This window comes from Lithobates pipiens, unplaced genomic scaffold (genome assembly GCF_037356315.1).
Source record: "Lithobates pipiens isolate NorthernLeopardFrog02 unplaced genomic scaffold, aLitPip1_a1.2 Scaffold_8, whole genome shotgun sequence".
NCBI classification, from domain to species: domain Eukaryota; kingdom Metazoa; phylum Chordata; class Amphibia; order Anura; family Ranidae; genus Lithobates; species Lithobates pipiens.
The window spans coordinates 1719344-1745841 of record NW_027507903.1 but is presented as its reverse complement, the minus strand read 5'-3'; the positions used below and the strand labels follow the sequence as shown (position 1 = coordinate 1745841).

Below are 26498 nucleotides of genomic sequence, written 5' to 3'. Positions count from 1 at the left end.
GTGACACAGGAGGGGGGGGGGGGAGGGTTCCAAAAAAGTGGAGGTTCAATTTTTGTGTAAAACACCTTGTACTTTTAGAACCATTTTAACCACATCCTGCCCCAGCCTATAGCAGAATGATGGCTGGGCTGATGGTTGCATTATCCTGACCAGGCGTCATATGACGTAACTAGGGCTGAAACAATCGACGTTTAATCGCCAATTACTCGATTAATCGATTTCATCGCCAATTACTCGATTAATCGACGTTTCATCGCCAATTACTCGATTAATCGACGTTTCATCGCCAATTACTCGATTAATCGACGTTTAATCGCCAATTACTCGATTAATCGACGTTTAATCGCCAATTACTCGATTAATTGACAATTGCTCGATTATGAAATTAATCGATTACTATTTTCATAATCGATTAATCGGCCAGTAATATAATAGGGTTAAAAAAAACTAAAATGAGCCCTTTATAGTACAAAAATATAATTGCTGCTGTAAATATTACTTTCACTGTGCTACAGTAAATGACTCCCTACTGGAAGGGGTTATTTGCTTTTTTTTTTTTGTACTATAAAGGGCTAATTTTAGTCTTTTTAACACCATTATGTTACTAAACGTCTTAGGCCTGGTTCATATCTATGTGTTTTATTGGTGCTTTTTCGTACTACAGTTCATTTTACATGGTTTCCTATGGAACACCTTCATATCTGTGCTTTTTTTTTTCAGCCGCTGCATCTTTGGAAAGGGTCAGAAAAGAATGTAATGCGTTTTTGCAGCAATTTGTGTTTTTTTTTTTTTTTTTTTTTTTTTTTTTTAATCTGCCCAAAAAAAAAAATGCGAAAAAAACGTAAATTGCAGTAAAATCACGTGCGCAAAAATCAAAACGCACTGCAGAAACAGATCAAAAGCAAAAACTGCATAGGTGCGTACCGAGCCTTATGCTGGCCTCAGGTATACATTTTCAGGTGAGAATATTCAGACATTGTACATTCGCTGATGAAAGAATTTTGTTTTGAAATTTTCACTTCATTTCTAAAACAAAAACCACGTACACGGTCTGTCTGTCTGAAAATTCCTTTGACCGAGAAGTTTTCTATTATTAATTCCAAATTTTCCCACCGCTGTGGTTGAAAATGAACGTCAATTTGACCCACTTTTTTTTATTTCTTTTTTTTTATGATATTTTTATTTTATTTATTTTTTTAAGGTCATTAACCGATTAATCGGCCAACGAATCGATTATGAAAATAATCATTAGTTGCAGCCCTAGACGTAACCAGGAAGTGCCGGTTATCGGCTTTCTCCTCTATTCACGCTGCCGGGGTGGGGGGGGGGTCTTGGGGAGGTCTGCACTGATTATCAGTGTAGCCCCATCAGCAGTGCCCATAAGGAATGCCCGTCGGTGCCGCCTCCTCATTTCCACATATCGGTGTCTGTCAGTGAAGGAGAAAACTTACTTATTTTACAAAATGTTATCACAAACCTTGAAAAACTTTCTTGTTTTTTTTTTTTTTTTTTTCCTGGAGATGTGCAGATCGTACTACAAGTTCTAAATTCTATACGCGGCCATTTCTGCAACTGCTACTGTCTGATCTGTCGCATTATTGTATAATGTAAACTTACAGAAGCCTTTTTTTTTTATATTTTAGCTGCATGGTGAATGAAAATGGCACAGGAGACGAACCACAACCAGGCGCCGCTACTTTGTTCCAACGGCTGCGGATTCTTACGGTAACCCCCGTACCAACGGACTCTGTTCTGTGTGCTACAAAGAACATCTACAGCGGCAGAACAGCAGCGGCGGTGGCGGCAGGAACAGTCCACCAGGTAGGTCCCATGTCGCTGTGCTCAGAGCTCCCTTTCCAATCCAATATATTTTTTTTTTTTATTTCTTTTTCTTCAACCATAAACACAGTCAACTGACCACCTGCCTTGGAGCCCCCCAGCAATTTTATACATTTTCAGAGGTGGGCAACTTTTTTCCTTTTCACTTTTCCTGCATTAAAGTGATAATAAAGTCGCTTTTATTTTTTAAATGGGGGGTAATAAAATTTAAAATAAATGTTATACTTACCTGCTCTGCAATGGTTTTGCACAGAGCAGCCCCCGATCCTCCTCTTCTCAGGTCCCTCGCGGCGCTCATGGCCCCTCCCTCCCTGCCCCCCACAGTACACGGCTTGGTTTGGGGGCACCCGAGCCGCTGCTGTGTGTCCATTCAAACACAGAGCCGCAGTTCTACCCCTCCCCCCTCCCCCCCCCTCTTCATTGGCTCTGTGGCTTTCACAGCAGCAGTTGCTGTCTCGACCAATGAGGAGGGAGAGTTCCAGGCAGCTGAGACACTCGTGTAACATTGCTGGATCGAGATGGGCTCAGGTAAGTATTAGGGGCTGTTGCACACAGAATGTGTGTGTGGTGGGGGGGGGGGGGTTTCTTTTTCTTTCTCGATGCATTAGGACCTCTTTCACACTTGTGCGATTTTGTCCTGCAAATTGTCGCATGACAAGTCGTATCCCATGATTTCCAGTGAGTACCGTTCATATCTGCGACTTCAAAGTAGTCCCTGCACTACTTTGGTCCCTCTTTAATGCAACTTGAGGTCCATAGACCGCTAGGTTACACGAGCATTGCTTCAAGTCCTGTGACTTTCAGGTCCTACAAGTGAGAAAGTAGTCCAAGATAAAAAAAAAACCTTTGGACTTTACAACCACTTTAATGTTTCTTACTATGACCTTTTAAGTCCTAAAATACATCTGAACGAGCAATATGGCTACAGCTTCATTATGGGGGTGGGGGATGGGGTTTACGTGGGAGTGCTGGTTACATGAGACCTTTCGGCACCCCTGTATCTCTGGTAAGGTTCTGTTCAGTGGTTGGCTGTAGAGATCATTGGGGCTCGGCACAGACATGGACATTGGTCAAGGTCCTTTTGTACATTGAGGACAATTTGCATTAGTAAAGGATTGTTGTAGTTTTTATCAAGCTTTTTTATTGTCTGTCAAGAATAGACACACAGATTACATGTGGTGCAAAGGTGGATTCTAGAGAGTGTTTGGCCAGTTATCACTCAGGTCCAGCTTACCCCTTAGAGCCAACGCATGCCAGCCCTTTAAGGCAGGGACTATCAAACTGGCGGCCCTACAGCTGTTGCGAAACTACAAATCCCATCATGCCTGTAACTGTCAGCCTTGCCATGCCTCATGGGACTTGTAGTTTTGCAACAGATGGAGGGCCACCAGTTTAAGACCCCCTGCTTTAACCACTTGAGACCCGGCACTACGTCTATTGACGTCATGGGGTTTCGCTGGTTATATCTAAATAATGCCTGAGTCCACAGACATCATTCAGATATTTCCGTTTTCAGCCGGCGATTCCCTGCACCATAAGAACGATCATAGCGGCTGTTCCACCGCTTGATCGTTCTTATGGGCGGCGGGAGGGGACGCCGCCGCCCTCCGGTGCTTCTACCGACTCACTGTTTCCATCGGTGAGTCGGTCACAGGATCCGCCAGCCCAGCATGTGGTCATAGAGACTAGATTGTCCCCGGAGTCTCTATGATCGTTCGGAGGCCGGGCGCGATGTTATGACGAAGCCATGATCGTTTTGCTTTTTTTAATTTTTTATTTATTCTTCCCAGCCTAGAGGTGAGATGTGGGGTCTTATTGACCCCCCATATTTCGCTGTAAATAGGTCCGATCGTGCCATATTCCTATTACAAGGGATGTTTACATTCCTTGTAATAGGAATAAATGTCATACATTTTATTTATTTATTTTTTTTAAGTGTAAAACGAAAAAATAAAATTAACAATAAAAAAATTTTTTTTTAAGCGCCCCTGTCCCCGTGAGCTCGCACACAGAAGCGAACGCATACGTAAGTCCCGCCCACATATGAAAACGGTGTTCAACCACACATGTGAGGTATCGCCACGAACGTTAGAGCGAGAGCAATAATTCTAGCCTAGACCTCCTCTGTAACTAGTAAAAATTTTTAAAGCGTCGCCTATGGGGATTTTTTAAATCCAAAGTTTGGCACCATTCCACGACCGCGTGCAATTTTGAAGCGTGACATGTTGGGTATCTATTTACTCAGTGTATCCTCCTCTTTCACATTATGCAAAATAATTGGGCTAACTTTACAGTTTTTTTTTTTTAAGCATGAAACTGTTTTTTTTTCTGAAAAAAAAATGCGTTTGAAAAATTGCTGCGCAAATACCGTGCAAGATAAAAAGTTGCAATGACCGCCATTGTATTCTCTAGGGTCTTTGCTAAAAAAAACATATATAATGTTTGGGGGGTTCTATGTAATTTTCTAGCAAAAAAATTAGGAATTTTACATGTAGGAGAGAAATGTCAGAATTGGCCTGGGTCTGAAGTGGTTAAGAACTCTGGGAGGTGGGGGCTTATGGTAATGCGACCACCTTGATTGGCTGTCGCTGTAGTCACATGATCGGAATGCTCCCGATCGCATAACCGCATTCGGAGCTTTCGGCCAGCTGCAGTTAACTGTGCCAGGAGTGTGCAGGGTGCCCGCTCTCGGCACAGCTCTATTGCACCTAAAAATGCAGCTACTCCGCTCCAAGGCCCACCCGCTTGCCTAGAGGCCACATATTTGTGTGTGCTTGGTGCCAACAGGTTAAGAGAGAAGTGTAGGATTTTCAAAAGAACAAACATTCATACTCTCCTAGGTTTATGCAGCAATGGTTCAATGCTGCATCTGTCTTCCCCCCCCCCCCCCCCCCCCGTTGCCTCTACACTGAGAACTGAGCGATCAGAGACCGCTGATTGCTCAGCTCTCGGGTCCACTCTAAACACAGTCGTTAACTGATGATCTCCGGCTCTTTGTTCTGCCCCTCCAGCACTCGCTGGAGCACCGGGCTGTAGAAGGGGCTTAGGCTGTCAGCAGTATGCTGAGCCAGATGGTGGTCGGGCATCTGGGTGGATCTTGACATTCGGGATCCCTGCAGAGCCTGGACCAGCTGAATGACATCGGCCAACAGCAGACTTTAGCCCGTTGTTTCGGCTGAATCTGGGTCACAGGAGAGAAGAATTAAGTGCACCCTTGTGACCCACAGGAGAAGTCTGGCCAAAAATGCATACTTCTCCTCTAAAGAAGGAAATTGTTAATCGCTACATAACTTGATTGATTTAGGGGACCCCCGTGAGTCCGGTGGCAGGTCCCGCGGACTTGATCGCCACGGGGATAACCCGTGATCGTCTCACGGGGAGGCCGTTGTTATCCGCATCTCCCCCGTTCTGCCTAGCAGCAAGTGACGCTGAGCTCTGCTCCATGTGATTGGAGCAGAGATCAGTGTTCACTAACCCAAAGCCCAGCCCCCCCCACAGTTAGTAACACGCCCCCTAGGAACACTTAACCCCCTACACTGCCACCCACTGGTTAAACCCCTTCACTGTCAGTGTCACTTTGCATTTGTATAGCACTGATTGCTGTATAAATGCCAATGGTCCCAAAAATGTGTAAAAAAATGTCCAATGTGTCCACCATAATGTCACAGTCACAATAAAAATCGCTGATCGCTGCTGTTACTAGTAAAAAAAATAATAATAATAAATTATTAATAAAAATGCCATAAAACTATCCCTATTTTGTAAACGCTATAACTTTTGAGCAAACCAATCAATCGCTTATTGCAATTTTTTATTTTTATTTTATTTTTTTACCAAAAATATGTAGAAGAATACGTATCGGCCTAAACTGGGGAAAAAAATGTTTTTTTTTTTTTAAATATATTTTTGGGGGATATTTATTATAACAAAAACAAAAAAAAAATTTTTTACTTTTTTTTTTCAAAATTGTCGCTCTATTTTTGTTTATAGCGCGAAAAATAACCGCAGAGGTGATCAAATACCACCAAAAGAAAGCTCTATTTGTGGGGGGAAAAAAAGGACGTCAATTTTGTTTGGGAGCCATGTTGCACGACCGCGCAATTGTCAGTTAAAGCGACGCAGTGCCGAATCGCAGAACGTGGTCTGGTCTTAAGCCAGCAAAATGGTCCGGGGCTGAAAGTGTTTAAAACACATTCAAGCTATAGTTCTATGATGGTTTAATTTAAGGGTATGTACATCCAAATCGGAGGAAGGGTTTAGGAATTGCAGCTCTTAACAATAGCCCCCCCCCAACATTTTTTTTTCAAGGGGCTAAAAGTAATTAGACAATTAAATCAAAAGCTGTTTCATGGCCCGGTGTGGGCTACTCCCATTATTTCTTCATCAATTAAGCAGGTAAGAGATCCAGAGTTGATTCTAAAGCCTCGTACACACGATCAGATATTCGGATTGTGGCATGCTAGTCTCAAGTCCAAAGTGAAGAGGTTGCTAACATACGAAAATTCTCGTACGACGGAATACAACGTCAGAAGGCACGTAATGTGTTGACTAGTATTGTGTGTATTTTTTTCATTTCTGAGCATCCGTAGTCTTGCTCTTATGATTTTGTGTAGCTGCTGACTTTTGACTTTTTAATAATCGGAGCTCTCACCTGTCCCACGGTCCAGTGATGTGGTTGTATGAAGCCTCCCCCCCCCTTCCCGAGGCGCTGGCATGGTAACTGTGGGTGCCCGGCTGTGGCTTTACAGCCGGGCACGCACTGCGCATGGACAAGCCAAGCTGCGCGGTGTGAAGGACCGGGCAATCTTCTGGGACCTGTGACGTGTCCCAGAAGATTGGAGGGAGGGGGAGAGGTGATCTTCCTTCCGGTGCCGTGGAGCCCACCGGGAGGAGATGGATGATGGGGGGGGGGGGGGGGGAGGAGATTTAAAAAAAAAAAGGGTATCCGCCCCCCCCCCCCCCCCCGCCATAAAATGACATGCCAAATGTGGTATGTCAAGGGGGTCACCTGCACTTAAGGCGGAAGTTCCATTTTTAAGCACATGTTATACAGATCCCACTTCCAAACACTTCCCCCCCACCCTTGGAAAACAGGGCGGGTTAAACTGTCCAATGACAATGGACAAACAGAGAGGGGGAGGGGAAGGGTTGGGACTTTAAATGAGGCATTGAATATATCAATTCAACTACCTCCATCCCTAGTTCAATAAAAAAAGGAAAAAAAAGAAAATATTTTATGTTGGGACTTTAAATGAAGCATAGCTGCAAAGTGGGTATGCAAGGACATGTCTGAAATTGATTGGTTTAGTTATAAGATTCTGAAAGTTTGAATTAATAACATCATAAACAGTAAGTATCAATAGGTTATATTTACATATAGATATATATACAAGCGCATATTGCAACATAATTTACAATAGTAATCAACATCTTGATGAAATCCATAATTGTAAAAAGAACAGGAATAGTCTTCCATTAATTGAAGCATATGACATTGTAGATAAAATAAGGGGAGGGGAAATTTCAGACAGATGCTTGCAGATGGTAGCATACAAGCGCTCTACGCGTTTCGTGGAGTTCATCCACTCATCAGGAGCAATTCCGGGGTTAAAATTATCTACAAAGAGATAAATAAACGCATGAGGATCGAACAGGAAAAGCACAAAAAGGCAGAGGAACAGAGGGGGGGAGAAACTCAGCTCCCCCAAACACTCTTACCTACAATGAGAATGTGACTTCATAAGACAAAACCATTAGCAAATAAGGACGCTATGAGGACAAGTCTTCTCCGGAGCTGAGGCAGAAATCTCAAAGACCACAAGGCACCACAGTTAATCGAGGGTGACGAGCTCTATAGCACTGTAATCCCAGAGTGACCATGTGGGGAAATTCCGAAGGACCTCTGTAGAGGAGTGAATTAATTGGGTATGAGGATGTGTCTATACATAAATGGGTTAATCGAAATTAACAGTGCAGGGGGTGATAGAGTCGCTGAATAAAGTGAGGGGAGGCATATCGCCCAACCCGATAGATTGAGTACACTGGGGGTGAACAATAGATTAGTGTGTACAGTGAAAACAGATAAACAAGGACAAAAATTATACTATACCAAACAGCCCATAATTGCCAATAAATATAGCAAATAAGTGTCAAACAAAGTACAAAGAAGTTGTGAAGGAAACAACTCAAACTGCGTGTGTCAACTGGTGGTGCGATGCGGCCCCAAAGACTACCTACGTCACGCTGCAAAACCTAAGGAAGAGGCGGTGTCAGCGTTCCAACAGCTAACAGCGTTCGGCGGCTGTTTAAAGTCCCAACATAAAATATTTTCTTGTCCAATGACAATGGATACACAGGTCAGTTGTGTTTAACTTCTCATCAGTAAACAGTCTGAGCAGGGGGGCTTCTGGAGGAATCCCCCCTTCATAGAGATGAACATCCCATAATATCGAAGGCAGACAAACACAATAGAACATGAAATACAGCCACACCCCAAACGATCACAGCAAAGAGTCCACAATTTGGTTGGAGCTCCATTTTATGTTCACATACGACACAAATGTTATAGTCTGCACATCCAGCTTTTGTCTGACGAAAAAAACGGAATTGGCAGTTGAAAGCACCGTACTAACGATCCGTATCGTTTGTACCGGCCTTAAGTGTGGTATTTGGCATTTGGAATCTATTGCTGTGAACCTATGTCATGCGCTCAACGAGCTGTCCATGCAAGTGAAACAGGGCATTGTAAGGCTTCAAAAACAAAACCAATCCATCAGAGCGGTAGAAGTAACATTAGGAGTGACCAAATCAACAGTTTGGTACATTGTGAGGACAGAAGAACGCACTGGTGAGCTCAGCAACATAAAAAGCCCTGGACGTCCACAGAAGACAACAGTGGTAGATGATTGCAGGTTCCTCTCTATGGTAAAGAAAAACCCATTCACAACATCCACACGAGTGAGGGAGCCTCTCCGGGAGGCGGAGACGAGTGAGGGAGCCTCTCCGGGAGGCGGAGACGAGTGAGGGAGCCTCTCCGGGAGGCGGAGACGAGTGAGGGAGCCTCTCCGGGAGGCGGAGACGAGTGAGGGAGCCTCTCCGGGAGGCGGAGACGAGTGAGGGAGCCTCTCCGGGAGGCGGAGACGAGTGAGGGAGCCTCTCCGGGAGGCGGAGACGAGTGAGGGAGCCTCTCCGGGAGGCGGAGACGAGTGAGGGAGCCTCTCCGGGAGGCGGAGACGAGTGAGGGAGCCTCTCCGGGATGGCGGGTGTAATCATTGTCAATGTCTACAATCAAGAGAAGACTTCACAAAAGCAAATACAGAGGGTTCACCACACAGTGCAAACCATTCATAAGCCTGAAGAATAGAAACTCCAGATTAGACTTGGCCAAAAAAAATCTAAAAAAAAGCCAGTCCAGTTCTGGAAAAGCATTCTTTGGGCAGATGAAACTAAGATTAATCTGTACCAGAATAAATGATGGGAAGAAAAGTGCGGAGAAGGCTTGGAACAGCTCCAAAGAACACAACGCCATCTGTGCTCACATGGTGGCGCTTGCAGTGTGATGGCATGGGCATGCATGGCTTCCAGTGGCACTGGGTCATTGATGTTTATTGATGTGACAGAAGCAGCCGGATGACTTCTGCAGTATTGTAGATTATATAATATATTGCCAGCCCAGATTCAGCCAATGATTGGACGGCGCTTCACAGTACAGATGGACAATGATCCAAAAGCAATCCAGGAGCTTTTGAAGGACAAGAAGTGGAATATTCTGCAATGACCGAGTCAATCACCTGATCTCAACCCAATTGAGCATTGCGCTTGCTGAAGGCAAAACTAAAGGCAGAAAGAGCCACAAACAAAAAAGAACTGAAGACCGCTGCGGTTAGAGCCCGGCAAAGTATCAGAAAGAAGGAAAGACAGTCTTTGGTGATATTCATGGGTTCCAGACTTCAGGCAGTCATTGCCAGTAAAGGAGTCTCAATAAAATATTTAAAATGAACATTTTATTTATGATTCTTTTCATTTGTCCAACTAAATTTGAGCCCCTGAAAATGGGGCGGGGGGGGGAGGGACTGTGTCTGTGTGTCTGTGACTCCACTTCAAATTTCATTTGGATTGTTTCATTTTATTCTGGTGGCATACAGAGCCAAAAGTGTGAAAATTGAATGTTTCGGTCAGGAATCCTATAAACATCGCCACTTGAAAATAGTAACGCAGGTCAGAGGGAAGGAGGACCCTTCATGTTGGTTGGGATTATCATAAATTCTTTATATCCTGGGAATCTGGTTCAAAAGAAAAGTGCCATTGTGCATGTTTACTTCATTGATAAGATTGTATCTACAGAGCATCTGGAAAGTATTCACAGCAGCGCTTCACTTTTTCCACATCTTATGTTGCAGCCTTATTCCAAAATGCATCAAATCCACAATTTTCCTCCAAAATTCTACAAACAATCCCTCATAATGACATGAAAGAAGTTTGATTTGAAGTCTTTGCAAATTTAAAGCGCAACTCCACTTTTCTTGAGAAACCCCCCCAACCCCCTGCAAGGTTTATCACAACCTTTTTTTGCAGATTATATATATATAGATATATATATATATATATATATATATATATTATATCTATATATATATTATATCTATATATATATATATATATATATATATATATATATATATATATATATATATATATATATATATATATATCTATATCTCTCTATATCGAATGGGTTTTTTGGTATCGAAAACGAAAAATACACTAGGCCCGAAACCGATGCTGAAACGGCACCGATACCGAAAATGACTGTTTTAAAAAAAAAAAAATTTTATACAGGAGGTGGCCAGAGACTGGGGACATGGTACAGGAGATGGTCAGAGACTGGGGACATGGTACAGGAGGTGGCCAGAGACTGGGGACATGGTACAGGAGATGGCCAGAGACTGGGGACATGGTACAGGAGGTGGCCAGAGACTGGGGACATGGTACAGGAGGTGGCCAGAGACTGGGGACATGGTACAGGAGGTGGCCAGAGACTGGGGACATGGTACAGGAGGTGGCCAGAGACTGGGGACATGGTACAGGAGGTGGCCAGAGACTGGGGACATGGTACAGGAGGTGGCCAGAGACTGGGGACATGGTACAGGAGGTGGCCAGAGACTGGGGACATGGTACAGGAGGTGGCCAGAGACTGGGGACATGGTACAGGAGGTGGCCAGAGACTGGGGACATGGTACAGGAGGTGGCCAGAGACTGGGGACATGATAAGAGATAAGTGTGTTGTCCCCTGTGCAGCCAGTGATGCAGCAAAGAGAGAGGAGAGCCGCCTCCGCCGCCTGGTTCAATAGAGCGCCGGGAACATCACAGCTTTAATTTAAATAGCTGTGTGTTCCCCCGTCGCACGCCGTTGCATACAGCCCCTCCCCCTTGTCCGGGGAACTGTGATAGACAGATCCCCCCCGTCCAATCTGGGGGAAATTAAAGCTGTGATGTTCCCGGCGCTCTATTAAACCAGACGGCGGAGGAGGCTCTCCTGCGCTATACACCTCCCATGATGGGCGGCACCAGGGGCGGGGGTGGTGCTCCGCCCCGCCCCTTTTCAGCTCAATTATCGGCCGTTTTTTCCTTTTGGCAAAATGCCGAAAGGGGCATTTTCGGCCGATATTCAGGATGTGTGTGATTATATATATATATAATGAGAGACTCTCTCTATACACAGTGCCTTGCGAAAGTATTCGGCCCCCTTGAACTTTTCAACCTTTTGACACATTTCAGGCTTTAAAGATATAACATTTTTATTTTTTGTGAAGAATCACCAACAAGTGGGACACAATTGTGAAGTGGAACGAAATCTATTGGATTTTTGAAACTTTAACTAATAAAAAAATGAAAAGTGGGGCGTGCAAAATGATTCGGCGGCAAGTCTCTTGGGGTGTCTCTATCAGTTTTGCACATCGAGAGACTGAAATTCTTGCCCATTCTTCCTTGCAAAACAGCTGGAGCTCAGTGAGGTTGGATGGAGAGCGTTTGTGAACAGCAGTTTTCAGCTCTTTCCACAGATTCTCGATTGGATTCAGGTCTGGACTTTGACTTGGCCATTCTAAGACCTGGATAGGTTTATTTGTGAACCATTCCTTTGTAGATTTTGCTGTATGTTTGGGATCATTGTCTTGTTGGAAGATAAATCTCCGTCCCAGTTTCAGGTCTTTTGCAGACTCCAACAGGTTTTCATCCAGAATGGTCCTGTATTTGGCTGCATCCATCTTCCCCTCAATTTTAACCATCTTCCCTGTCCCTGCTGAAGAAAAGCAGGCCCAAACCATGATGCTGCCACCACCTTGTGTGACAGTGGGGATGGTGTGTTGAGGGTGATGAGCTGCGTTGCTTTTACACAAAACGTATCGTTTTGCATTGTGGGCAAAAAGTTTGATTTTGGTTTCATCTGACCAGAGCACCTTCTTCCACATGTTTGGTGTGTCTCCCAGGTGGCTTGTGGCAAACTTTAGACAAGACTTTTTATGGATATCTTTGAGAAATGGCTTTCTTCTTGCCACTCTTCCATAAAGGGCAGATTTGTGCAGTGTACGACTGATTGTTGTCCTATGGACAGACTCTCCCACCTCAGCTGTAGTTCTCTGCAGTTCATCCAGAGTGATCATGGGCCTCTTGGCTGCATCTCTGATCAGTCTTCTCCTTGTCTGAGCTGAAAGTTTAGAGGGACGGCCAGGTCTTGGTAGATTTGCAGTGGTCTGATACTCCTTCCATTTCAAAATGATCGCTTGCACAGTGCTCCTTGGGATGTTTAAAGCTTGGGAAATCTTTTTGTATCCAAATCCGGCTTTAAACTTCTCCACAACAGTATTACGGACCTGCCTGGTGTGTTCCTTGGTCTTCATGATGCTCTCTGCGCTTTCAACAGAACCCTGAGACTATCACAGAGCAGGTGCATTTATACAGAGACTTGATTACACACAGGTGGATTCTATTTATCACCATCAGTCATTTAGGACAACATTGAATCATTCAGAGATCCTTGCTGAACTTCTGGAGTGAGTTTGCTGCACTGAAAGTAAAGGGGCCGAATAATTTTGCACGCACCACTTTTTCAGTTTTTTATTTGCTAAAAAAGTTTAAAAAATCCAATAGATTTCGTTCCACTTCACAATTGTGTCCCACTTGTTGGTGATTCTTCACAAAAAAATTATATTTTATATCTTTGTTTGAAGCCTGAAATGTGGCAAAAGGTTGAAAAGTTCAAGGGGGCCGAATACTTTCGCAAGGATATATATATATGTATATGTGTGTGTGTATATATGTATATATATATATATATATATATATATAATCTTTTTTTTTTTTTTTAATGATTAGAAAAATTGCCTTGACACTCAGAATTGATCTCAGGTGTTTCCTGTTTCCACTGATCATCCTTTGAGATGTTTCTACAACGTGATTGGAGGTCACCTGTGCTAAATTCAGTTGATTGGACATGATTTGGAAAGGCACACACCTGTCTATAGAAGGTCCCACAGGTAACAGTGCATGTCAGAGCACAAACCAAGCCATGAAGTTCAAGGAATTGTCTGTAGAACTCTGAGACAGGATTGTATGGAGGCACAGATCGGGGGAAGGGTACAGAATAGTTTCTGCAGCATTGGAGGTCCCAATGAGCACAGTGGCCTCCAACATCTGTAAATGGAAGAAGTTTGGAACCACCAGGACTCTTCCTAGAGCGGCCACCCGGCCAAACTGAGGGATCGGGGAGAAGAGCCTTAGTCAGGGAGGTGACCAAGAACCCGATGGTCACTCAGACAGCTCCAGCATTTCTCTGTGGAGAGAGGAGAACCTTCCAGAAGAACAACCATCTCTGCAGCACTCCACCAATCAGGCCCGTATGGTAGAGTGGCAAGACAGAAGCCATTCCTCAGTAAAAGGCACATGGCAGCCCATCTGGAGTTTGCCAAAAGGCACCTGAAGGACTCTCAGACCATGAGAAACAAAATTCTCTGGTCTGATGAAACAAAGATTGACCTCTTTGGCCTTAATGGCAAGTGTCATGTCTGGAGGAAACCAGGCACTGCTCATCACCTGACCAATACCATCCCTACAGTGAAGCATGGTGGTGGCAGCATCATGCCGTGGGGATGTTTTTAAAGCGGCAGTAACTGGGAGACTAGTCAGACTTGAGGGAAAGAGGAATGCAGTAATGTAGAGACATCCTTGATGAAAACCTGCTCCAGAGCGCTCTGGACCTCAGACTGGGCAGAAGGTTCATCTTCCAACAGGACAACAACCCTAAGCACACAGCCAAGATAACAAAGGAGTTACTACAGGACAACTCTGTGAATGTCCTTGAGTGGCCCAGCCAGAGCCCGGACTTGAACCCGATAGACCATCTCTGGAGAGATCTGAAAATGGCTGTGCACCGTCACTCCCCATCCAACCTGATGGAGCTTGAGAGGTTCTGCAAAGAAGAATGGGAGAAACTGCCCAAAACTAGGTGTGCCGAGCTTGTAGCATCATACTCATCGTACATCATACTCATCGTACATCATACTCATCGTACATCATACTCATCGTACATCATACTCATCGTACATCATACTCATCAAGACTGGAGGCTGTAATTGGTGCCAAAGGGGCTTCACCAAAGTTTTGAGCAAAGGCTGTGATACTTGTGTATGTGGGAGGAGCCTGTGATACTTGTGTCCGTGGGAGGAGCCTGTGATACTTGTGTCCGTGGGAGGAGCCTGTGATACTTGTGTCCGTGGGAGGAGCCTGTGATACTTGTGTCCGTGGGAGGAGCCTGTGATACTTGTGTCTGTGGGAGGAGCCTGTGATACTTGTGTACGTGGGAGGAGCCTGTGATACTTGTGTACGTGGGAGGAGCCTGTGATACTTGTGTACGTGGGAGGAGCCTGTGATACTTGTGTACGTGGGAGGAGCCTGTGATACTTGTGTATGTGGGAGGAGCCCCTCCCATGTGCATACTTAAATTTTTAATAAGTATATAAATATTTCAGACAAACTTCTTTCACGTTCTCATTATGGGGGTTTGTTTTGTAGAATTTTGTGTAAAATAATGAATTGAATCCATTTTGGGGGGGAAAAAATTGGTAACGTAACAAAATGTGGAAAAAGCGAAGCGCTGTGAATACTTTCCGGATGCACTGTGTATTGATATAATTGTATCACCTTATGATTCCCATGTTCTGTGATCTTGCTCTTTGTTTTGCTTGTAGTGGTGTCCATGGGGAGTGGGGTGGAGGTTCCCTCCTCGCAGCAGGCTGTCACACCTCAGGTATCTGAACCAGAAGAGTCCGCATTGCCACAAGCAAGGTAACTTTTTATTTTTTTATTCCCCCCCCCCCCCCCCCCTCCTACCATACAGTCTAGGAAATAGATGGTTTTTCATAAGCAGGCTTCTCCTCTCCTTCCGGCAGCTACTGCCGGCACACGGCGTGGTGGGGGGTTGTGTTTCAGGATGGAGAGTGTGGGAAGGGGCCCTTAAATATTTTTTTGTCCCCTTCCTTTCCTGAATAAACGCAGTGAGTGATCGGTACCAATCACTCCTCTGTCCGTTTATCACTGACGCATAGTGAACTGTTTACTATGCTTCCGTCTGTGAATGAGCAAGAAGCTTCAGAGAGTTTCCAATTTCATCTTTGTAACTGAGGCTGCAAAGAAAGGGGACTGATGACGTAGATTTATTAGTCTCTTCTGGGTGGGGGGAGGGGAGGGGAGGGTGGAATAGGCTCTATGGGCCCCTGTGATTTAAAACAGCAGCCCTGAGCATATCATATGATGAGCTTCCGATTTTTCATGGTTACTGGCAGTTTTATGATTTTTTTTTTTTTTTTTTTCTCTCCTTTTCTTTTCTATGTTGGTCAGTTCCTTGCCACTTCCAGAATCGGTGTCCTCGTCACAAGCCGAAACCACAGAGAACAGAACTTCCGAAACAAACGAGGCGCCCGGTGAGATCCGACGCTTTGGTGTCGTGTGGTGTCCATTGTGGGGTCATGGTGGGATAGGGACACGTGTGTCCTGATGTTGTGAATTGTCTACAGCCTGGTTTTTCAGCTTGGTCCCAGATAATCACATGTTTGCACAGAGTTTGATGTTCCGAAACACTTAAGTGTGACAAACATGCAAAGGAACAGGAAATGAGGAAGGGGGCAAACACTTTTTCACACCACTGTATATATATTTATATATTATTATTTATTTATTTTTTTTAAGCAGAGAATCTAGAGAATAAAACGGCGATTGTTACAATATTTTATGTCACACAGTATTTGTGCAGCGGTGATTTAAATGCAATTTTTTGGGAAAAGGGACACTTTCATGAATTAAAAAAAAAAATAGTTATCCCAATTTTTTTTTTGTATAATGTGAAAGATGTTACGCCAAGTAAATGGATACCAAACATGTCACCCTTTTTATAATTGCACGCATTTGTGGAATGGCGACAAACTTTGGTACCTAAAAATCTCCCGCGGCGACTCTTTCAATTTTTTTTTTTTTTTTTTTTTTTATGGTTACCAGGTTAGAGTTACAGAGGAGGTGCTAGAGAATTATTGGTCTCGCTCTGACGATCGCGGCGATACCTCGCATGTGGGATTTGAACACCGTTTACATATGCGGGCGCGACTTCCGTATGCGTTTTCTTTGCTACGTGAGCTCGCGGTGACGGGGGCGGTTTGAACATATTTTTTTTTTTTTTTCTTTTTTTATTATATTCTTAAATTTGTGTTGTGGTTTTTTTTTTTTTTTTTTTTTTTTTTTTTAATCACTTTTATTGCTGTCACAGGGAATGTAAACATCCCTTGTGTCATTAATAGGTGGTGACAGGTCCTCTTTATGGAGGGATCGGGGGTCTAAAAGACCTCCAGTCCCTCCTTTTGCACTTTAAAGTATTCAGATCACCAAAAACGGTGTATCTGAATACTGTATATTTTTTAAAATCTGCCACCATTGGCAGCCGAGTAAACAGGAAGTGACGTCGCTTCCATGTTTACATCAAGGAGACGGGAATGAAGCCGTTTCCGGCTTCGTTCCAGTCTGTCACTAGCTGTCGGAAGAGCCGGATCGTCGATCGGCCCTCCCGTGCCACCGGGGGGGGGAGCGGCGGAAGGAGGGGGCGTCCCCTCCCACTCCCCCAGCATAACAACCGAGTGGCTTTTAGTCGCATCAGTTGTTATCCTCGGAAAGCCGATCGCCCACCCTGTACACAACGGTACTGGGATGATGCCTGCAGCTGCGGGCATCATCCCGGTATAACCCCCGAAAGCCGAGTACGCACATCTGCGTGCGCTCGGCGGGAAGGGGTTAAATGCAGCCTCCTGGGATATGCGACATGTGTGGCGAGATGTAAAAATAAAAAAATGGTAACAGGATGTGGGGAGGGAGCAAACCACTGGAACTTCACTATTTATTTATTACAGGCGCTTGTATAGCGTTGTCAATTTACGCAGCGCTTTACATATATATTGTACATTCACATCAGTCCCTGCCCTCAAGGGGAACTTTCAATCTAAAGTCGCTCGCATACATACACATACTAGGGGGCCAATTGAGACAGGAGCCAATTAATCTACCAGCATGTCTTTGGAGGGTGGGAGAAAACCGGAGTGCCTGGAGGAAACCCACACAAGCACAGGGAGAACATGGAAACTGTTTGCAGTGGTTGGGACTTGAACCAGAAGTTCCAACTTCCTGTTGTCTTTGGGACAGGAAGTGAAGGGACATTTCCCCAATGGTACACACACACGCAGCCAAAAAGTCTGACAGTTGTTTTTTTTTTTTTGGTGGAGAATGCGGGCATCTGAAAGTTTTTAACCATTTCTTTATCCAAAACTGGAAAAAAAAAGTTTTTGGTTATAGCTACACCTTTATGGGAGCAAATAAGAGAAGTTCACTGTTTTGCATTGACATATATTTTAATATTTGTTGACGGAAGCCAGGGAATGGTCCTTTAGTACACAATTTGAACCCCCCAACCCCCCTCCCAGGGCACACAATGATGTGGATTTACTTAAACTGGAGAGTGCAGAATCCGGTGCAGCTCTGCCTCGTAACCAATCGGCTTCCAGGTTTTATTGTTGACTCTCCGTTGAACAAGGTGAATTTAGTAGCTGATTGGCTCCCATGCACAGCTGCACCAGATTTTGCACACCCGCTTGAGTAAATCGCCCACATTGAGTCATTGTTTGCATTTAAAAATTATATTTATTGATAATCTCGGGGCGGGGGGTTGGGGGGGTGTACATAGCATTTTGTAATTGGAACGTAGGGGCTGCTAGAAAATGGGGGGGGGGGGGGGTTTACTCTGAAATTAGCTATGGAAGGCGTTGCTGTTGGATGTTTCCAGATTGCTCTGGCAGACTCTCAGGTTTCAGGTTTTCAAGCGTAGAAAAGGGGGGGTTGGGGTTTCAGCGCAGTGTGTGCCAAAATGGAGCAAGAGAAAGCAGAATGACACAGAACAGATGTTGGACGGTGCCGATGGTGAGTGATTGTTTGGGGTTCAATCCTTTGCATAGGGGGCCGAGTATCGCCTATCCTTTGCATAGGGGGCCGAATATCGCCTATCCTTTGCATAGGGGGCCGAATATCGCCTATCCTTTGCATAGGGGGCCGAATATCGCCTATCCTTTGCATAGGGGGCCGTATATCGCCTATCCTTTGCATAGGGGGCCGAGTATTGCCTATCCTTTGCATAGGGGGCCCAATATCACCTATAGTTTGCATAGGGGGGCCGAGTATCGCCTATCCTTTGCATAGGGGGGCCGAGTATCGCCTATCCTTTGCATAGGGGGCCGAGTATCGCCTATCCTTTGCATAGGGGGCCGAGTATCGCCTATCCTTTGCATAGGGGGGCCGAGTATCGCCTATCCTTTGCATAGGGGGGCCGAGTATCGCCTATCCTTTGCATAGGGGGCCGAGTATCGCCTATCCTTTGCATAGGGGGCCGAGTATCGCCTATCCTTTGCATAGGGGGCCGAGTATCGCCTATCCTTTGCATAGGGGGCCGAGTATCGCCTATCCTTTGCATAGGGGGCCGAGTATCGCCTATCCTTTGCATAGGGGGCCGAGTATCGCCTATCCTTTGCATAGGGGGCCGAGTATCGCCTATCCTTTGCATAGGGGGCCGGGTTATCGCGGAGGAAGCCACTTTTACATAGTTTTGGTTTATTTTCTTGCAGCTTCTCCATCAGACAGCGCACAAAATTCTTCTGAAGAGCAAGCAAGTTCTCCTGTAAAGGCCAAGCTAAAAAAGAACCGCTGCAACATGTGCCGCAAAAAGGTCGGACTTACAGGTACGTCTCTTAGAATACCCCCAGGTTTGTCCCCCCCCCCCAACTAAGTCAGATTTCTCTAAAGCTGGTCATACACCTATAGATTACCTGCAGATTTTCTATGGTTAGATGGAAAAGGTGCAACAGGTTTCTCCATGTTCGCTAAACTGTGTGGATGGAGGAATCTCCCACTTTTTCCATCTAACCGTAGAAAATCTGCAGATAATCTATAGGTGTATGGCCAGCTTTAGGCTGCATTCACACCTGAGCGTTTTTAACATCGTTTTTGCCGTAATTTTGTTCAGGTCACCAATGTAAAAGGTAGAAAAATGCCTCCAATCTGCTTAAGGCTGGGTTCACACTGCTGCGGGGAGAGATCCGGATGTGATTCTCACCGCAAATCACATCCGATCTCCGTAGCGATGCGAGTTCAGCCATACAGATAGCTGAATTCGCATCGCTCCCGCAGCAAACTCGCACGGGACCCTTTTTTTGGTCCGCAACAGAATCGGATCGCACGGGGGTTCACACCATGCGATCCGATTCCTGTGCGAGTCGGCAGATCGCACTGCGATATGCGGACGGATCTGGGGGTGTCATTAACATATCATTGACACTCCCAGCCGTCCGCATAGGGCAGTGTGAACTGCCGGCGGGAGTAATGCGATGCGGGAAAACGCCGCGGATTCACGGCGTTCCCGCATCGCAGCGGTGTGAACCCGGCCTTAAGCTCGTGTTTTTTTTTTTTTTTTTTTTTCCAGGCGTGTTTTTGCTTCAGGTGTCAAAGCATTTAGATGTGAACAGGTGGCATTCAAATCAGGGGGATTTTGCTTTTTGTGCATGTTTTTTTTTTTTTTTCGTGCATTTTATGAACTCAAAGTGCTCAGGTGTGAATGCAGCCTTAGGCTGGGTTCACACTGCTGCGGGGGGAGAACCGGATGTGATTCGCACAGCAAATCACATCCGATCTCCGTAGCGCTGTGAGTTCAGCCATACAGATAGTATGGCTGAACTCGCAGCGGTCCCGCAGCAAACTCGCACGGGACCCTTTTTTGGGTCCGCAACGGAATCGGATCGCATAGGGGTTCACACCATGCGATCCGATTCCTGTGCGATTTGGCAGATCGCACTGCGATATGCCGACGGATCTGGGGGTGTCATTAACATAACATTGACACCCCCAGCCGTCCGCATAGGGCAGTGTGAACTGCCGGCGGGAGGTATGCGATGCGGGAAAACGCCGCGGATTCGCGGCGTTCCCGCATCGCAGCAATGTGAACCTAGCCTTAGAGATAAAAAATTTGATTAACTGTCTCCCTGGACATAATTAACCACTTCAGCCCCAAAAGGATTTACTTCCCCCTTAATGACCAGGCCGTTAGGCCGTTTTTTTTTTTTTTTTTTTTTTTTTTTTTTTTTTTTTTTTTTTTGCGATACGGCACTGCGTCTCTTTAACGGACAATTGCACGGTTGTGCGTCGCTGAACCCAAATAAAATTTACGAACCCAAATTTTTGCTATAATAAATATGCCAAAAACAAAATGTAAAACTAATTTCTTCATCTGTTTAGGCCGATTATGTATTCTTCTACATATTTTTGTTAAAAAAAAAAATTAAATAAAAAAAAAAAAAAAAAAAAAAAAAAATATACAAATAAGTGTATTGATTGCTTTGCGCAAAAGTTTAAAAACTATGGGATAGATTTATGGACTAAAAAAAAAAGTTTAAATTGTTTTTACTAGTAATGGGAATCAGCCATTTTTATATATATATATTTTTATTTATTTAATTTTTTGTGCAGGATTGTGGTGGACAAATCTGACCCCAAGTGACACTTTTTTAGGACCATTGACATTTTATACAGCAATCAATGCTAATATATATATATATTTATAATATTACACTTTAAACAAATAAAAAAAAAATATATATATATATTACACTTTAAACAAAATATATATAATATTACACTTTAAACAAAATATATATATATATATATTTTGTTTAAAGTGTAATCACACACACACACACACACACACACACACACACACACACACACACACACACACACACACACACACACACACACACACACACACACACACACACACACACACACACACACACACACACACACGAAGTCATCCATTGATTACGACTGTCGTGTGACCTGCTGTGATTGGTTACAGCAGTCACATGTTACCGGCAGCAGAGGCCCGTATAGTGATCAGTCAAAAATGCCAAATGCTGCTGCTAATCCACTCTTCTGTTTTTTTTCCCCCCCCCAGGATTTGAATGCCGGTGCGGCAATGTATTCTGCGGAACCCACCGCTATTCCGACGTCCACAGTTGTTCCTTCGACTACAAAGCAGAAGCAGCTGCAAAGATCAGGAAAGAAAACCCGGTGGTGGTGGGAGAAAAGATCCAGAAAATCTGAAGGAGGAGAAGATCTGTGTCCCGATCGGCACCATCTCAGTGGACATCTCTGGGACACCTACTTTTAGTCCATCTGGTCGTTTTTTTTGGATCCAGGGACACAGCTACTCCTCCTCCTCCTCCTCCTCCTCCTCCTAGCTTCAATTTATTTTTATTTTTTTTCTCCTTTTTCTTACTGCAGCTTTCCCTGATTCTTGACAGTTGAAACCGGGATAAAAAATCAGGAAACAAACTGAGTAAAGTCTTTAAACCCTCTCCAGGTGTTTCCATCCTTTTTAGCAGCCGGCCTAGTTTCTTATCTTTTAAAGGGACAGATGATGGGACGGAGTACGTTCTCCTCTCTGGAATGGCTCGAGTTTTACACCTCCTAGATTCACGCATCCTGACTCCATAATCCCATTGTATTTATCCTGATGCAAAAAACGGATCAGCATTTTATTGGACCAATTTAATGATGTATGTCTGAGCTCTGGAGAAGTGTCCTTTTTCATCAGAGGAGCGTGCTCTAAGAAGCTTTTTATTTTATTTTATTTCCTTATTTTTTTATTTTTTTTTATTTTATTTTTTTCTTGCATCCTTTTTTTGTGTGATTGTGTGGATGATTACAAATATCTTTAATTATAGAATGGAAATAAACTGAATTTTAGTGTTGGGCCTGGTCTTTCCCCAGCTGGTCCTGCATGTGTGTGTGCTGAGAGCCCAGCCTTACAGTAGTGGCTAAAATGAGTTATGGGTGGGGGAGGGGGGGGGAGTGAATAAACGAGTTAGGCCTTGTTGTAGGGTTGGGTGGAGGCTCAATTTATAAATATTTATACGCAGGGTCTTCAAAACCTTTCCGCACTTGTTTATATTTAATAGTTAAAAAAAAAAAGTGCAGAAACTTTTTGAAGGACCCTCTTATATTTCTTATTTACTGAAGGACACAGGATTCAGGAAACTGGGTTATACTGCTGCCTACATAAATATTTGTATACGGCTAATAAACAGTGACAGACTGGTTTAATCCCTCCCACTCCCAGAATCCTTTATTTTATTTGTTTCCACTTTTCACTTTTTATTCTTTGTTTTTTATTTTTTTTGTTTTGTTGTTGTTTTTTTTTTTTTTTTTTAAGTTTAGTTTGTTTTTTTTAGTTTAGTTGTTTTTTTTAGTTTAGTTGTTTTTTTTTGTTTTTTTTTTAGTTTTAGTTTTTTTTTTTGTTTTTGTTTGTTTTATTTGTTTGTTTTTTTCTATTTTTGCTATCCCCCTCCCATGCTTATATTTACTTCAATAGCAATGTCTCTACACGCTGTTTAAGCTGGCATATCCTCAACAACGCCTTGGGCACCTGTATCTGTACCTGGACCCCATTGGACCGGACGATTGCAGGGCCGGCCTGGAACGTGACTTTCAGGCGCTGGCCTCTGCATTGTAGCGCTTTCCAGAATTTTAAATGCCCCAAGTGTGTGTGTTTTGCCCCCCCCCCCCCCCCCCCCCCCAAGTGCTGTCCAGGCCCATAGCTGTAGCATCGCCCTCAGCTGTGACTCTGAAGACTCCCTTTGTAGGTATGTTGTTTGGGTCAAATATTGGGAGTTACTTACTGTACTAGAACTGTTCGGTTCCATTATTATCCTTATTTTTCCATAGGTTTTCTACAGCTGGGGGGGGGGGCGGTAAATGTTGTGGGATGCCCTCTTATCACTCTTGCCATTCACCATGAGGAGCATATCTGGAAGGAGCTCCAGGCCAAAAGAGAAGAAGCCACGTTAATTTATTGATACTCTGTAAAGAGATGGCCAATACAATTCGTGTATCAAAGGAACCTCCGCTTATCTGCTTCCCCCCTTCGGTGCCACATTTGGCACCTTTCAGGGGGGCAGGCGCACTTGTTTTTGACAGGTACCCTTCCCCACTTCCAGAAGATGGCGCCGCCCCCCCCTTGGACGTTTGGCCCCCCCTTCTGCTGTTGCCGCGCCAGTTAGAAAGCGCAGCGCTCTTCACTTCCTGTTTCCCTGACCATGAATGGCGGCTGCAGCACCCCGAGAGCTGATCTGAAAATCGCGGGAACCCTGGACAGGTAAGTGTCCTAATATTAAAGGTCAGCAGCTACAACCACAAGTGTAAGGAGCATTCTTCCCACTGACGTATCAGGAGCTGTAGATAGTCGTTATTAGCGGGGATTTCCTGAGACCTGAAAGATGCACTATTTATCAAAAGTATTGGGACGCCTGCCTGCTCACACACTTTACTGGCATCCCAGTCTTATTCCGTAGGGTTCAATATTGAGTTGGCCTCACCCTTTACAGCTATAACAGCTTCATCTCTTCTGGGAAGGCCGTCCACAAGGTTTAGGAGATGTGTCTATGGTGCTCCTTCTATCCAATTCCCCTTGCTGTTCTGTACAAGCAGCCTCGTGGGTATCACTTCTCTAGGAAGGTCAGGCTCCCAGGGCAGGCAGAAGGACCCCTCCACAACTTCATTCCCACTCCGGGAGCCAATAGGAGTGCAGGACAGCACACTTCTGCTGAACCACATCCCCGTCTGCTCCAGTAGCTAAAGCAGCCTTTCTCAAGCTTCACAACACAGAGGAATCCTTGAAATACACTATATTTTTAAAAGTGTTCGAACACTCTCACTCTCACTCTCACTCTCACTCTCACTCTCACTCTCACTCTCACTCTCACTCTCACACTCACACTCACTCTCACACTCACTCTCACACTCACTCTCACACTCACTCTCACACTCACTCTCACACTCACTCTCACACTCACACTCACTCTCACTCTCACACTCACTCTCACACTCACTCTCACACTCACACTCACACTCACTCTCACACTCACTCTCACACTCACACTCACTCTCACACTCCACTCTCACTCTCACACTCACTCTCACACTCACTCTCACACTCACACTCACACTCACTCTCACACTCACTCTCACACTCACTCTCACTCTCACTCTCACACTCACTCTCTCACACTCACACTCACACTCACTCTCACTCACACTCACTCTCACTCTCATCTCACTCACTCTCACACTCACTCTCACTCACTCTCACACTCACTCTCACTCACTCTCACACTCACTCTCACTCTCACTCACACTCTCACTCTCACTCTCACACTCTCACTCTCACACTCACACTCACTCTCACACTCTCACTCTCACTCTCACACTCACTCTCACACTCACTCTCTCACTCTCTCACTCTCACACTCACTCTCTCACTCTCACACTCTCACTCTCACTCTCACTCACTCTCACACTCACTCTCTCACTCTCACACTCTCACTCTCACACTCACTCTCACTCACTCTCACACTCACTCTCACTCACTCTCACACTCACTCTCACTCTCACTCACACTCTCACTCTCACACTCTCACTCTCACTCTCACACTCACACTCACTCTCACACTCTCACTCTCACTCTCACACTCACTCTCACACTCACTCTCTCACTCTCTCACTCTCACACTCACTCTCTCACTCTCACACTCTCACTCTCACTCTCACTCACTCTCACACTCACTCTCACACTCACTCTCACACTCACTCTCACCTCACACTCACTCTCACTCTCACACTCACTCTCACACTCACTCTCACACTCACTCTCACACTCACACTCACACTCACTCTCACACTCACTCTCACACTCACACTCACTCTCACTCTCACACTCACTCTCTCACACTCACACTCACACTCACTCTCACTCACACTCACTCTCACTCTCACTCTCACTCACTCTCACTCTCACTCACTCTCACACTCACTCTCACTCACTCTCACACTCACTCTCACTCTCACTCACACTCTCACTCTCACTCTCACCTCTCACTCTCACACTCACACTCACTCTCACACTCTCACTCTCACTCTCACACTCACTCTCACACTCACTCTCTCACTCTCTCACTCTCACACTCACTCTCTCACTCTCACACTCTCACTCTCACTCTCACTCACTCTCACACTCACTCTCTCACTCTCACACTCTCACTCTCAACACTCACTCTCACTCACTCTCACACTCACTCTCACTCACTCTCACACTCACTCTCACTCTCACTCACACTCTCACTCTCACACTCTCACTCTCACTCTCACACTCACACTCACTCTCACACTCTCACTCTCACTCTCACACTCACTCTCACACTCACTCTCTCACTCTCTCACTCTCACACTCACTCTCTCACTCTCACACTCTCACTCTCACTCACTCTCACACTCACTCTCTCACTCTCACACTCTCACTCTCACACTCACTCTCACACTCACACTCACTCTCACACTCACACTCACACTCACACTCACACTCACTCTCACTCTCACACTCACTCACTCACACTCACTCTCACTCTCACTCTCACTCACTCTCACACTCACTCTCACTCTCTCACACTCACTCTCACTCACACTCTCTCACTCTCACTCTCACACTCTCACTCTCACTCTCACACTCACTCTCACACTCTCACTCTCACTCTCACTCTCACACTCACTCTCTCACTCTCTCACTCTCACACTCACTCTCTCACTCTCACACTCTCACTCTCACTCTCACTCACTCTCACACTCACTCTCTCACTCTCACACTCTCACTCTCACACTCTCACTCTCACACTCACTCTCACACTCACTCTCTCACACTCACTCTCTCACTCTCTCACTCTCTCACTCTCTCTCACTCTCACTCTCTCACTCTCTCTCACTCTCACTCTCACACTCACTCACTTTAATGACATCCCCAGTCTTAGTCTGTAGGGCTCAATAATGAGTTGGCTCCGCCCTTTGCAGCTATAACAGCTTCACCTCTTCTGGGAAGCCCGTCCTCAAGGTTTAGGAGGGTGTCTATGGGAATGTTTGACCATTCTTCCAGAAGAGCATTTGTGAGGTCAGGCACTGATGTTGGACGAGAAGCCTGGCTC

The 26498-nt window shown here is 45.0% G+C and overlaps 1 protein-coding gene across 1 annotated transcript; it reads left to right on the top strand.

The window, feature by feature from the left end:
- Positions 1–1647: 1647 nt before the first annotated feature.
- Positions 1648–22584, top strand: ZFAND6 (zinc finger AN1-type containing 6). Its single transcript, XM_077472933.1, is given in 6 exon segments — positions 1648–1720; positions 1722–1821; positions 15084–15180; positions 15733–15815; positions 19044–19157; positions 21425–22584. Coding segments are annotated over 6 exon segments (609 nt in total). The 5' UTR covers positions 1648–1654; the 3' UTR covers positions 21574–22584.
- Positions 22585–26498: the final 3914 nt, after the last annotated feature.